This window comes from Anomaloglossus baeobatrachus, chromosome 1 (genome assembly GCF_048569485.1).
Source record: "Anomaloglossus baeobatrachus isolate aAnoBae1 chromosome 1, aAnoBae1.hap1, whole genome shotgun sequence".
Classification (NCBI taxonomy): domain Eukaryota; kingdom Metazoa; phylum Chordata; class Amphibia; order Anura; family Aromobatidae; genus Anomaloglossus; species Anomaloglossus baeobatrachus.
The window spans coordinates 349,141,957-349,157,973 of NC_134353.1; the positions used below are offsets into that span (position 1 = coordinate 349,141,957).

The window sequence follows — 16,017 nt, forward strand, 5'->3', positions numbered from 1 at the left end:
TTTCAGCATTTAAGTACTTTTTTTTTACCTGATTTCCCCAGTAAGTCAGATTGGTATTATTGGATTGGTATATTAGTCCTAGTGACAGTGGAAATTCAACCTCCTCGGTGCACGGCAAACTTGACTGGGTCTTTTAGAACGCAGCAGCTCCTGCTCCTTTCCTACACCCAAAGTTCACATGACCACTGGGTCTGGAGGAGGAAGCTTCATTAGCGATAAGTATTACTCTTAGGCTGGAATCACACGAACATATGAAAAAAACGGTCCTATTCTCGTACAGGGGAGTCGGATGATTGTTATCCGTGTGGTAGTCCCTGTGTACTATGAGTGCTATGCGAGTGGCTGATTTTTTTCTCACTTGCCGTCCATGTGCTGTCAATGTGCTGTCAGTGTGCTGTCCGTGTACAATCCGTTTTTTTCTCAGCAACAATTAGTCATTTACAGGACCATTTATAGTGATCTGTGCTACATGACAGAAATGTATCCATAAAAACGGACGTCACTAGTATGATCTTTGTGGCGTCTGTTTTTTTCTCGCACCCATTGACTTGTATTGGCGAGTCTCACAATTTCGGCAACAAATCGCAGCATGTTGTGACTTTTCTATCATTCAGAATACAAATGAGGAAAAAGCTGACCAACTGCTCTGCCTCATTGACTAACATTGGTCCGAGTGCAATGAGAGATTTTCCTACATTGCATTCGCGCGAGTCATATGCTCGTGTGACCATACCCTTACGGTTTGTTTAGTGGTGGGCAGGTTTCAGCCTTCCATACCTTGGCCATGTCACTGAGAATGGAACACCTAGTACTTTGGGGCTGTCCAGGGAGACTGCAGTTCTGGAATATGACAGCACTGGAGGATAATGGTTTCCTGGTCACTTCATGCCTGATTCTTCTCAAATCTCTGGCAGGTAATTTGTGGCTTTTTTTCTCAACACAATTTTTGCAACTGTGGCTACAACTTGAAACAACACTTTTGATGGTTCTATGATCATGAAGGACGGTAAATCAATCACAATTTGCCTGCAGGCAACTAAACCCCTAAACTAAAGACTAAACAATACTTTTATTAAACTACAAAAATAGATTGAAGGGACACACTTTAAAAACCCTCATTGCAGAGATAAGTGCTGAGATTCTGTTTGGAGAGACTTAGGGTACCTTCACACTTAGCGATGCAGCAGCGATCCGACCAGTGATCTGACCTGGTCAGGATCGCTGCTGCATCGCTACATGGTCGCTGGTGAGCTGTCAAACAGGCAGATCTCTCCAGCGACCAGTGAACAGCCCCCAGCCAGCAGTGACGTGCAAGCGACGCTGCGCTTGCACGGAGCCGCCGTCTGGAAGCTGCAGAGACTGGTAACTAAGGTAAACATCGGGTATGGTTACCCGATGTTTACATTAGTTACCAGCGCACACCGCTTAGCTGTGTGTGCAGGGAGCCGCGCACACTGAGCGCTGGCTCCTTGCTCTCCTAGCTACAGTACACATCGGGTTAATTAACCCGATGTGTAATGCAGCTACATGTGCAGAGAGCAGGGAGCCGCGCACACTGCTTAGCGCTGGCTCCTTGCTCTCCTAGCTGCTGTACACATCGGGTTAATTAACCCGATGTGTACAGCAGCTACATGTGCAGAGAGCCGGAGCCGGCAGCACTGGCAGCGTGAGAGCTGCAGAGGCTGGTAACTAAGGTAAATATCGGGTAACCACCTTGGTTACCCGATGTTTATCTTGGTTACAAGCTTACCTCAGCTGTCAGACGCCGGCTCCTGCTCCCTGCTCGCTTCATTTGTCGCTCTCTCGCTGTCACACACAGCGATCTGTGTGTCACAGTGGGAGAGCGCCTTTGAAGAAAACGAACCAGGGCTGTGTGTAACGAGCAGCGATCTCGCAGCAGGGGCCAGATCGCTGCTCATTGTCACACACAGCGAGATCGCTAATGAGGTCACTGCTGCGTCACAAAAAGCGTGACTCAGCAGCGATCTCGGCAGCGAGCTCGCTGTGTGTGAAGCACCCCTTAGGCAAAATTAACCCATTTTCTTACTTATTCATATTAAAGCCGCTTTTAGGCAGATTATAGGTTCACTATGTAATCTCTATTCTTATATCTCCAAGTAGTCATACAAGAAGCCATTAAATGATCAACAGTAGCCTCTCCTAGGGGTTACCCCTACGCTCACTTTTGAACAAGTTTCTTCAGTCCATGAAGGAAGATACGGACACCTGGTCATGGGGGCTGCGTACTCTTTTGCTACAAAAAGTCTGTGTGTGCGGATCACTTCGAGCAGGGTCTGTGACACTCACTATTCTCTTCAGGGTGGTGTCCATCACCCCACAGCCGGTCCCCGTTGTAGACTCAGTAGTTAATCATTTGACACTGGAGTTCTTTTGGCAAACATAACTTGAAGAGTTTATTTTCCTTCTCACTGATATGACAGACATGGCCACACTCTTTCGATTCTGCTGCTGTTTTCTCTGAGGTATTCCCTCTTGGTCTATCCCCGCTATCTTCGATCTCTCATCTGCAAACTGCCGGTTCTGTGCCTCCGTTCCCCCACTCTAGTATTACTGCTGTCCACTTCTCTACCCCAACAGCTCTCTAGTCGCTCGATTCTCTAAGCTTGCCAAGGTAAGTCGTATGCTCCAGACCTTATGAGGATATCTCCTGGTTCACTGAGCAGCCCTTATTTCATGCCATGTCTTTAGTCTCTGAACCATTGTGCAGAACTGACTTCTCTTCATGCCCGTCTGTCTAACCAACCCACTGGCCATCTGTTACTCCTTCCCTCTTGACTCTAAGCTTCCTCCATACCAGGAAGTGTCTTGCGCTGCTACATCAATTTAAACCTATGTCTTGATCTAAGGCCCTGTGCACATGCTGCTTTTTTGCTGCATTTTTGCTGCTTTTTTTGTGCAGTTTTGGGTGAACTTTGTGGTCCTAAACTGCATGTATGACCTTCCCCAGCAAAGTTTATGAGAAATCCAAAAGGCTGTGCGCACGTTACTTCTTTTTTGCCTGCAGTTTTCGTTGCAGAACAAAGAAGCAGCACGCTACTTCTTTTCTGCGTTTTCCCCTGTGCTTTTCCATTGACAATGTTAAAAAAACGCAGGGGCAAAAATGCAGGCAAAAACGCACCAAAACGCAGCAACAATGCATGCATTTTTTTATGCATTTTTTCTGTCACAGATCATAGAATCATAGAATATTAGAATTGGAATGGACCTCCTGGGTCATCTAGTCCAACCCCCTGCTCAAAGTAGGATTCACTAAATCATCCCAGACAGATGTCCGTCCAACCTCTTTTTAAAGATTTCCATTGAAGGAGAACTCATAACCTCTCATTGCAGCCTGTTCCACTCATTGATCACCCTCACTGTCAAAAAGTTTTTTGTAATATCTAATCTGTGTCTCCTCCCCATCAGTTTCATCCCATTGCTTCTAGTCTTTCCTTGTAAAAATGAGAATAAAACTGATCCCTCTACAGTGTGACATCCTTTAAGATATTTGTAGACAGCTATTAAGTCTCCTCTCAGTCTTCTCTTTTGCAATCTAAACAATCCTAAATCCTGTAACCGTTCTTCATAGGACATGGTTTGCAGTCCAGTCACCATTCTGGTCACTTTTCTCTGAACTTTCTCCAGTCTGTTGATGTCTTTTTTTAAAATGTGGTGCCCAGAACTGGACACAGTATTCCAGATGAGGCCTGACCAAAGAGGAGTAAAGGGGGATAATGACTTCACGTGATCTAGACTGTATGCTTCTGTTAATACATCCTAGAATGGTGTTTGCCTTTTTTGCTGATGCGTCACACTGTTGACTCATGTTCAGTCTGTGATCTATTAGTATACCTAAGTTTTTCTGCCAGAGGGTGCGTTTTTCGCTGGAGAAACAAAACTGCAGTGTGCACACATAGCCTAACAATTATCTGACTAATACATTACATTATACATTAAACATTACATAGCTATATACATTGTTTTATCATGCCTTGACACTAGGTGCAGCCGGGCACAATGCGGTCTCAGCTCTGTTACATCAGAAAACGCACTTCTCAAACAACAGTACATCCATAGCACAATATATAACATTAAATGACATATATACACTGCACGTAATATAAAACTTTGACTTTGTTACCCAGGGAAATAGCATAACACAATGAGGGGGCGGGTGAACGCGATCTCCTCCTACAATCAAATGTCTTAGTAACTTCCAGAGTGGTCCATCCCTCTGTAAGACTTGTAACAATTTTTGACATTTCAGAGTCAGTTACACCTTGATAAAGGATGTTGTATCCTTAGGCCACATTCTCCTCATTACACAAATACACATTACTGGATCTGCTTCATCCAGTAAGCATTCCAGATTATGCAGCTTGTAGTTGGAAAATCTTCATCAAAATGATGATATGGTGGAAATACTTGCCCAATAATTGTGCACACAGTGTATATACACCATGTTTGTTTAGGGCTGTCTATACAACGATTGGTAAGACAGAGACAATAGTAAACCTTCTCTGCCTGCTCTATGGAGAGTCAGCTATGTCTGACAATTGACTGCCCACTACCACAGCTGCAAGATTGTGTGCAGCTTTTTTCATGGGACCTTGCAGCTGCAAGATTATTTGTAGCTGTTTTAAATTTAACCTATCATGTAAAAAAATCAATATTAACTTGAAAATATTGGACTAATCTGCAGCTTAATAGCATTCTAAAACTCTGCAGCCACAGCACTGAAATTCGGCTGCTGGGAGGAAATGAAGTTTATTCCTCTTGGCAGCCTTCGGCTTTCAGTCATGGAGGCACGGAATCAGTCTCCACACAGTATAGCATGAGCCGCAACTGTAACCAGCAGTGACTGACAGTGTTCCCCATCACAGTACCATACTTGCCAACAGTGTCTATTTTGCAGATATATATTCCTGCAAACTTCACCACAAAAGGGGCAAAATTTAACAAAAAGAAACTAGCTTAAATCTGTTATTTTGTGGGCCTTCCCATGTGGGTGAGGCTTAAATGTCTTGAATTTTTGATGGTAAAGTATACAGAATTCACATTTCTACTTGTGATAATCTGATAAGAACATCAAAATAATCTTTTTTTTCTCCCATGATCACCCATGTGGGATATATGTTCATTTTTTTCCTGTAATATTTTGCAGACAAAATCCCGCAGAAAGACTTGGAAACATGAAGAATGGAATAGCTGACATTAAAAAACACAGGTTTTACTTTGAGAATTTTTGCTTTCTATAATTGTGATTGCTTTATTGTTAACCTAAAATCATGTCACTGAAATGATCTAAATACAACGCTGAATTAATTTGTTACAGTTCAGTAGGACTCTGCTTGCTGTTATTGCATAGGACTCTTCATGTTTCTTTTTAGCAGTCATGTCACAAAATCCTTTACCAATCTGTTCATCCCATGACAAGCAAAAATCGGGTCATACTAAATGACAGCAAGCAGATGTTACAAACCATGAGGAATGGGCAAAAGAAGGATATGAGAACATGCTCAAACTTTCCATTATAGAATGAATACCATATTTATCCAATTGTGTAAACCAATTCTCCTGTGGGTCTAAAAGAGGCATAAAGGTGACATGATAGTATATGAATGGATTTACTAGCACTTAGGGGTACTTTGCACACTACGACGTCGCAAGCCGATGGTAGCGATGCAGAGGGCGATAGTCCCCGCCCCCGTCGCAGCAGCGATATCTTGTGATAGCTGCCGTAGCGAACATTATCGCTACGGCAGCTTCACATGCACATACCTGCCCTGCGACGTTGCTCTGGCTGGCGAACCACCTCCTTCCTAAGGGGGCGGGTTGTGCGGCGTCACAGTGAAGTCACACGGCAGGCGGCCAATAGAAGCAGAGGGGCGGAGATGAGCGGGACGTAAACATCCCGCCCACCTCCGTCCTTCTGCATAGCCGGCGTGAGCTGCGGTGACGCAGGTACGCTGATGTTCCTCACTCCTGCGGCTTCTCACACAGCGATGTGTGCTGCCGCAGGGGAATGAGGAACAACATCGTACCGTCGCTGCAGCGAAATTATGCAAATGTCGGACACTACACCGATGATACGATTACGACACTTTTGCACTCGTTAATCATATCAAAAAGGATTCACATACTCCGATGTCGACAGCGACGCCGGATGTGCGTCACTTTCGATTTTACCCCACCGACATCGCACCTGCGATATCATAGTGTGCAAAGTACCCCTTAGAAGTGGTGTTTCCATGCTACTGGCCAAAAGACTAAGGACAAGTCAGTCAGAAACATGTCTGCTGACCAGGTGCCCGACGGGGCTTTTTCTGTGCATTGAATGCTGTGATTTTATTTTATATTTTCAAATAAATACAAGCTTTTAGAAGGTTGGTGCTGGAGGATTTGTTTTTGTACATGTTAAAACATTATGCTTTGGGGGTGTTTCTCTGATAAGGGCACAGGACTACTTCACCGCATCAATGGGACAATGGATGGAGCCATGTACCATAAAATCCTGAGTGACAACCTCCTTCCCTCCACCAGGACATTAAAAATAAGTCGTGGCTGGGTCTTGCAGCACGAGAATGACCCAAAGCATACAGCCAAGGCAACAAAGGAGTGGCTCAAAAAGAAGGTCATGGAGTGGCCTAGCCAGTCTCCAGACCTTAATCCATAGAAAACTTATGGAGGAAGCTGAAGCTCTGAGTTGCCAAGCGACAGCCTCAAAATCTTAATGATTTAGAGATGATCTGCAAAGAGGAGTGGACCAAAGTTTCTCCTGACGTGTGCGTAACCTCATCATCAACTACAAAAAATGTCTGACTGCTGTGCTTGCCAACAAGGGTTCTGCCACCAAGTATTAAGTCTTGTTTGCCAGACGGATCAAATACTTATTTCTCTCTGCAAAATGCAACTAAAATTTTTAAAAATATAAATCTGAAAATTGTGAAGTGCATTTGTGTTCAGCCCTCCTGAGTCCTTACTTTGTAGCAATTACAGCTATAAGGCCATGTGCCACGTTGCGTTCAGTAACTTGCAGAAATGACCGCATCCTCTGGCAGAATTTGTCATTGTCAAATTTGGTTTTGACCACATAAACACAGGAAATACGCATGTGTTTTTCTTGCGTTTTTGCCGCGTTTTGACTGCGTTTAACATGCATTTTCAGTGCTTAAATTGAGATGCGTTTTCAAAACAAAGACACTACTAAATAAAGCTTGAACATTCAACAGTAGGAAAAAATGGGAAAAAAAATAAAAAAATCATGCTTTAAATCATACACTATAATGTTAATTTTCAGGGAAAGATTATTGATATTTCATATTTATTTAAAAATTAAATTGAAATTATTGTTTGACTCTTTTTTTTTTAAGTCGGGCTGGATGTGAGGGCAAAAGGAAACCTCTTGACCTCACTATAATGCCAAAAATGCATGCTTTGATTTTGACAAAAAAGCATGCGTTTTGCATCAAAAATGCATATAAAACGCTAGGATTTTGTTTTTGTATGCGTTTTGATAATTCTCATTGACATCAATGTTATCAAAACGCTGCCAAAACGCTCAAAACAATTGACATGTTTTTTCAAAAGCAGAGATTTTGACAAATTTTTGTCACAAAAAACGCAGCGTTTCAGGATGCATAGTGCGCACACAATATGCCTATTTCCCATAGACTTTGCTTGGAAAACAAAACGCATGGCATTAAAACGCTGCAGTTCAAAAATGCTGTGTAAACACATGAAAAAACGTAACGTGCACACATGGCTGTCTTTGGGGGTATTTCTGCACCAGCTTTGCACATCTAGAGGATGAAATTTTTGCCCATTCTTCCTTGCAAAATATCTCTAGCTCAATGAGATTGGATGGCAAATGTTTATGAACAGCAACTTCCAAGTCGTCACAGATGCGCAATAGGATTTAGGTCTGGACTGTGACTGGAGCATTCAGACACATAAATATATCTTGATCTAAACCATTCCATTGTAGCCCTGGGCAGTATAATTAGGGTCATTGTCCTACTGGATTGTGAACCTACTCCTCATTCTCAAGTCTTTTGCAACCTCTAACAGGTTTTCCCCCAGTATTGCCACGTATTTAGCTCTATTTTCCCATCAACTCTGTACACCTTTTGCTGTCCTTGCTGATGGGGAAAAAAATCCCCACAGTATGAAGCTCCCACCACTATGTTTGACGGTGGGGATGGTGTTTTCAGAGTGATGTGCAGTGCTAGTTTTCCACCACACATTTTGCATTTAGCCCCAAAAGTCCTACTTTATCCTAATCTGACCAGACACCTCTTTCCAAATGTCATGTAGTGGAAGTTTAATCACAAAGCAGCAGAAGAAGTCCAGTGCTGGTCCTGCTCACTTCTGGTTGTTCCGACTCATTTTTCTCACCTAGAGATGAAAATGGGAGCAAGGTTTATAGCAATTTGCCATTGTTGTGACTTTACAACAAAATATTCACTTAACCTAATGATAATTCCTCCTCCTTTTTTTTTTTAAAGGAAGTAAAAATACACTATGAGTTATATTACAAAATAAATATTGTCCCCTGTATTTATCACATCATGTGAATTATCTACTTCATAAGACATTGCAAGATGCGGGAAATTAAAGCCTATAGACAATTAGACAGCAGTAAACACTCTTCGCTATTGGGGCCTTAACGGTTGTCATTTTGGCTTGGGTACTTTTTTACACTAGTATTTATTCTTCTGCTCCCTCATTACTGCAGGAGAATGTCTCCACAATTTCTTAAAAAACTTGGATCTATTTCCAGACCTGGGAAACTGAAAATATGCATTGTACATTTACTGTGAGGCGAATCCTAGGAGTCAGAAAAAGAAAGTGTTTCTTCCCATAAGTCTGCTTCTCTTTTTCATACATGACAATATCTTGTTGGCTTTGGCAGCTTTTCCGAATCCCTTGATAGAGCAAAAACATCCTGCTATGAGCTTACATAATATTGTGTCATCAGCAAATTCCCAGACACTGCCTGGATGCCTTTACCCAAGTCATTAGTAAGCAAATTAATAGGAAGCGGACGCAGGACAGTCTAGTTTTCAATATTAAGGCTATAAAAGTGCGTAAAACATTTTACCAAACACTTTCTAGGATACTGTGTGTTTTAGGTCGTATAAAAAATGTTGCCACTGGTTGCTATTAATCCCATGTCTAATATAAGGGGGTATTCCCAATTCTGACATGTATGACATATCCACCTCTAAAGCCTGCTTTACACGCTACAATATATCTTACAATGTGTCGGCGGGGTCACGTCGTAAGTGACGCACATCCGGCATCGTAAGGTACATTGCAGTGTGTGACAGGTACGTGCGATTGCGATTGAACGTTAAAACGTTCATTGCATACACATCGTACCTTTCTCTAGAATTGCACGTCAGATTGTTCATCGTACCCGGGGTAGCACACATTGCAGTGTATGACACCCCGGGAACGATGAACAGATCTCACCTGCCTCCTGCGGCTCCCGGCCCACAATGCGAAAGGAAGGAGGTGGGCGGGATGTTTATGTCCCACTTAGCTCCGCCCCTCCAGTTCTATTGGCCGGCTGCCACGTGACGTCGCTGTGACGCCGAACGTCCCTCCCACTCCAGGAAGTGGACGTTCGCCGCCCACATCGAGGTCATATGGACAGGTAAGTACGTGTGACGGGGGTTAATCGTTTGTGCGGCACGGTCAACAAATTGAACGTGCTCCACATACGATGGGGGCGTTGCAAATCGAATACAAGATCGTATGCGAAATTGCAGCGTGTAAAGCAGGCTTAAGGCACCTACAGAATCATTATTTATGAATCAGGTGCCAAAAATTAATTAGGTATTAAAGGCAATCTGTTACCAGATTGTGCCTGTGAGATCAACATAATATAGCGATACCTAGCAGCCATGTTAAAGGCAATCTATCATCAAGGTTATCAACATAATATAGCCTTAACTAGCAGTCATGTTAAAGGGAATCTTTTAGCAGGTTAGCAGTTTTTTCTACACCTGAGAGCAACATGATATTTGAGTAGAGACCCTGATTCCATTGATGGGCTACTTACTCTAGTTTTGATAAATTCAGAGTTTTAGCAGCAGGAGATTATCATTAGTGTAGAGGACTAATAAACTCGGTGCCATGTAGTCCTCCTGATTCATGATCTTCATATAACCCTGCTTCCAATACTGATTGGCTACTTAATACATACGCACAGTATACACATAAAACTATCAGTGGTGTGTGTGGTAATATAGGGAGCTCAGCATTCAGAGAACTGCTAGATAGAACAGCGGTTTTATCAAAACTGCAGCAAGAAGCCCAGTAAGTGACACATCACTAGATACATCATGCTGCTTTCAGATGTAACAAAAACCTGGTGACAGAGTCTCTTTAACATGGCTGGTAGTAATGGCTGTGATATATTTCCAATACTCTATAGTTGCTGCTCAGGAGCACAATTATGTTTTCATTGTTTTTGCATGGGTGTATGATTTAACGAATATTTGATTTTGGTTTTAGGTGGTTTAGTGGTTTTAACTGGGAAGGATTACGTTTAAGAAACCTTCCATCACCTTTAAAACCAGAGGTATGTTTTAATTATTAACAGTTATACCTTAATGAGATATTATTCTAAAAATGTCAAGTTTATTAGCCTGTATACAGTTGTCAGTGTAGTATTTACTAGATTTGTTATCACTTCATGCATTTAGAAAAAGTCTCCTCTTAAAGGGAATCTGTCAACAGGATTTTGCAATGTAAGCTGAGGACAGCATGCTGCAAGGGTTAAAAAGGTAAAAACATCTGTGTTTCTCTTATCTGTATGAGCTATTGTTTACTCATACTAAAGGGGGGTTTATTGCTCTGTGATTAACATTGGTGTGACTCTTCTGCAGTGCAGACCAGTCATCTGTGTCCAGGCATGGAGAGATATTGTTTACTCACAGTAAAGGGTTTATTGCTTTGTGATTAACCCCTTCATGACCGGATGATTTTGCGCTTTCCGTTTTTTTTTCACCATTCTTCTTCCGAGAGACGTAACTTTTTTATTTTTCAGTCAATCTGGTCATGTGAGGGCTTGTTTTTTGCGGAACGAGTTGTGCTTTTAAATGAAACCATGGGTTTTACCATGTAGTTTACTGGAAAATGGCAAAATATTCCAAATCGGAAAAATTAAAAAAAAAAGTGTGCTTGCACTATGGTTTTTGAGTTTTTACATTCACTGTGTTCACTATATGGTAAAACTGATGTGTGGGTGTGATGCCTGAGGTCGGTGCGAATTCGTAAACACAAACATGAATAGGTTTACTTTTATCTAAGGGGATAAAAAAATTAGAACTTTGTCCGAAAAAAATAGTGTACGTTTTGCGCCATTTTCTGCAACCTGTAGCGTTCTCATTTTTCGGGAACTATAGCTCAGTGACAGCTTATTTTTTGCGTCTTGGGCTGACGTTTACAACGGTACCATTTTTGCGCCGATCCTGCATTTTGATCGCCTGTTATTGCATTTTACGCAAAATATGCAGTGACCAAAAAAAACGTAATTTTGATGTTTGGATTTTTTTGCCGCTACGCCGTTTACCAATCAGATTAATTGATTTTATACTTTGATAGATCGGGCATTTTTGAACACGGTGATGCCAAATGTGTGTATATATATTTTTGTACCCTTTAATTTTCAACGGGGTGAAAGGGGGGTGATTTTAACTTTTAGGTTTTTTATTTTTTTTTAACATTTTTCAAAACTTTTTTTTAAACTTTTTTTATTTTACTAGTACCCCTAGGGGCTTTAAGGATCAGCAGTCTGATCACTCATTCATTTCTCCCGATTAGAGCAGCACCGCTCAGACCGGGAGAAATGATCATCTTTTGTAAGCTGCAGTACTCGTTTGCTTCTTACAGGACCTTACTCATATGAGCTACAGGTGCTTTCACATGATCCTGTGTTACCATGACAACCACTGGATCCATGTGATCATGTCACGTGACTTCCAGTATCAGGCGGTGAATAAACTTCTACCGCCATCACTGTTAATATGGCGTTGTCACATGTTGACAGCGCCATTTAAGGAGTTAACAGTTACGGGCGGATAGCGAGTCCACTCGTACCTGCTAGGCACACATGTCACCTGTACAAATCAGCTGACATACGCGGGGATCCCCGCCTGAAGCCTGCAGCAGCAGGTGGGGATTAACACTGTGACCACAGGGATGTAATATTAAAGCCCGCATTCGTTAAGGGGTTAATTTTGATGTGACTCCTCTGCACCAGTCAGACTCGCCCACTGCTGTGATTGACATCTCACAGTCCATACATAACCTCTATTGAGAGCCTGTTGTGGAAGGAGACAGCTCCCAGCTCTGCTATACTCAATTCTGAGATAAAGTCAGAATGGCTGCACACAGTGATCTAAGATAAACATGGTTACTTTCATAATCTCTTTGCCTACAACATGCTGCTCTCAGATGAAGAAGCAAAAACTTGGTGACAGATTCCCTTTAATACTTTTGTGGATAGGCTTTACAGGTAGTAAAAAAAAAGTGGGTGGATAATTTCTACAGGATAAGACTTTGTTGATACCTATAATCATAGAGCTCCATAGCTCTGTGTAGGTGCCTAGATATCTAATGGTAGAATTATTTTAATCAAGACTATTTGTAAAGTTGTCTTTTTTAATATAAGATGCGTTGAAGCACTGTTCCTTGAGAAAAAAGTGTGCATTTTTTCTCTCCTCGAAAAGAAAGAAAATTGACGAGGACATAACTACCCTATAAGTCTGTCCAACTGTTCTTTTAAAGCCTCTCTTTCCCCAGATTCTACAAGCCAAGCCAAATTAATGTAATAGATCTCTTAGAACTGATGAAGCTGGTATACTTACATTGAAAATCCATCTTAAAACGGCTGCGTTATCCATTTTAAACATTTTACAGTCTAATAGTAAAACTCCTAAACTCATAAAATGATCATTTTAATATCAGGATCATATAGCCAATCGGCATGGATTTGTAAAGTAAGTACCTCAGCTTCTTCAAGTTTAATAATGTATCTTGAAATATTGAAAGTTCCATGCAACGTGACTAAGAATATTGAAAAACCTTAAACCCACCCATAGACAATTGTTTTGGTGTACTTACCCCTTGCCTGCTTTGTGCTGATGAGAGGCAAGTACACAAAGACAGTTGTATATTAATGACTTCCTGGTGAGACCAATATAATAGAACTCCCAGAAATAAACATTATACCTTAATCCTTTAGCAATGTTTCTGTAGTGTAGTGTGCATGTGGTCAAATAGTTACCGATTGCCATCTTCTCTTATTCCCAACACCGTGTCTGTCCTCTTCTGCACCACGTGCCTATAGTTCATACTATCTGGATATAACTTTTTTAGTGTAAGTCTATGAAAGCCTCAATGTGAATTTTCTGGGCTTACATTGGGAAAGCAACTACTGGTCCACACAGAAGATGCTGTGCCAGCCATCTGAGCTGCATTAGGTTATATCATTCAGAAGAGGATCGAAACGTTGCTTCACTCTGGGCTGGGACATACAGCTGTAGGCAGGCATTCGAGACTGGATGTCCTGACCCAGCCTGAGCACGGGAATAGAGATATGCAGAGAGAAAGGCTAGGAGAACCGTCTGGCTAGTGGGCAGGGAGCAACGGAGGACTTGGACAGGTAAGAAGTGAGGTAGAGTTTTCCTTTTTAATTATATTATAAAACCCGTAAGAGTGTTGGACACAGACTTATAGGATAGCTTTTCTTAATAGGTGGCACTAGAGAGACAATTTTCCTCCTTCTGGAATTTGCATATAGACTTTAGACTTTTTTTGGGAAATCAAAATTTATAACCAGAATTTTTTATATTCTATTTTAACCCTCAAGCTTGATGGACCAATGGATCACAGCTATTTTGACAACTATCCTCCGGATGATGAAATACCACCTGATGAAATGTCTGGATGGGATCAGGATTTCTGAAGAGGCATTGGTTGTCAAATGTCATGGTTTCATTTAAGTATTGTTTTTGTTGTCCACGATTTTATATGGGCCTCTTTGACAAGGTTGGACCTAGACGGATTAGGATGTGTGCAGTGATAGCTTCGCATGTATCATAAATTATGGTCCAGATAGTAATTATATCAACATTTATGAAAAGGAGGAAAGAGGCCAAGTATTAAAATCTAGTGGTGCGCTGAAGGTAAGGAGCGGCAGTGAAATATTGCTCCTCACCTGTCGTCCAGCAGAGGGCTCCCTTGTCACTAACCAAGAAAACTGGATGTCAAAATCTAATTTTTATGCTGGCTAATCATATTTACACAGTATCTACATGGTTAAAACAGCACAATAATAAGAAGTCTTTTTTTGTGTCTTGTGAAACATCTATAAAAAAAGGGTTTATTACTAGCAAAATAATAAAAACAAAAACAACAAATCAATTCAGCCAATAATATATAAGTATAGCGGAGAATAGTAGTAAACTTTATAGCAATCGTTTGACCATGTAATACCTCAAGAATATGAACCTACAATAGACTGTCAGTATTGACTTGTTTGTGCATTTCGGTTACGACACTTGTGTGGCTGAATCAGTGTCAGTCTGAATTGGTACGTATATCTGCTTTTTACACCAGTTGAGATGTTGTCTAAAGGCCCCCATGCACATTAGATGACTGGTGGAGAAACGATGCTTTGGATGATTGTTCAGATGACATCCGTTTCAGCCGACACTCCTTCAAGAAAGTCACAAGGAGACATCCCTACAGGTGGCTTATCTCTGGGAGAACAAAGCGATTGACAGTCCATGGCCGATCAACATCTCCCCCAACCATCAGTTGGCTGATGCCCCCATACACATTAGAATGTCAGCCGAATCTGTCGATATCGGTGGGTTCAGATGGCATTAGTGTAATGTGTATGGGTTGGCTTTAGACACAAACTTAAACATTTGAACCAGCATTAGGAAACTAAATTGACTCATGATGCCAAATGGCAATGGAAAGTTTGCCTTCAGTTGTCTTAGCTTTTTGTATACCTGTAGAATGTGGTAGTAACGGAAGTGACTCAGCATTTGTAAAAGCTTTATTACAATACAATGCATTTCCTAATAAATTATTCTACAAAAGTTTATAGTTGTCATTAATATTAGGCTTCATTTACAACGTGGCGATGTACAGAATAACACAATACATACAGAAATGCAAAACATAAGAGAGAGATCCTGACCAATTGAGTATATGGTCATAAGCTAGCAGTCTCTTACTTCTGGCTCTCCAGCACTTGGCACACTACCACTATGCCCTGACGGCCCAGGAATCTGAATACATGGGGTTCTTTGCCTTCCTCTAGATCAACATGTTAGGTTAGGTCATGGGTTGAACTCAATGGACTTACGTCTACCTTCAACCTTAAACACTATGAAACTATGTGGTGATGGTTAAAAAAAATAAATAAATTACGTAATCAAATGTAAGCCAATGGCTATTTGTTATTTTGTATTAGTAGCAACAATAGATTGTAAGCTGTAGGGGAGCACTCCTTGCATCCTCCTGGTTCATTATCATTGTATATTTAGTTAATAACGTATGTGTACTCAGTAACCGGGGGTAGCCATGACACCAGTTTTCTTTAAACAGCTGGGTCTACATATGTGACAAAGGGGCTGAATAAGACCGCTAAAGCTGCACCCCTGTTGACAGTGACGTAGACCACAGATACAAGAAATTTCAGATAATTGTTTATCCATCTCTGACCCAAATCTCTCCTTGCTTGTAAAGAAAGTGATTGAGGCAATATATGTTCCTTACTGGACTGCGGGATTCAATACAATTTCTTAAAATATAGGATGTAGAAATTAAAGAGATGAATACAGATTCTAAAGTGGAGAGGAGAAGATTGGGAAATAACTTCATCCTGGATAAGGGTTTTAAAATGATTTCAAAAGTCTGTGCTAAATTTATAGTTTTTTTGATATGTAGACTTTAAAGGGTCTTATAAAATACCACTTTCCTACAAGG

At 41.3% G+C, this 16,017-nt stretch overlaps 1 protein-coding gene across 1 annotated transcript in view; it reads left to right on the forward strand.

Annotated features, from left to right (window-relative positions):
* PRKG2 (protein kinase cGMP-dependent 2) overlaps nt 1-15,454 on the forward strand; it is a 138,936-nt gene extending 123,482 nt beyond the window's left edge. Inside the window, exons 17-19 of the mRNA XM_075352421.1 lie at nt 5,165-5,227; nt 10,525-10,591; nt 13,886-15,454. Of these exons, the coding sequence (XP_075208536.1) occupies nt 5,165-5,227; nt 10,525-10,591; nt 13,886-13,981 (226 nt within the window). The 3' untranslated portion in view covers nt 13,982-15,454. The remainder of the gene's footprint in view (nt 1-5,164; nt 5,228-10,524; nt 10,592-13,885) is intronic.
* The last annotated feature ends 563 nt before the right edge of the window (nt 15,455-16,017 follow it).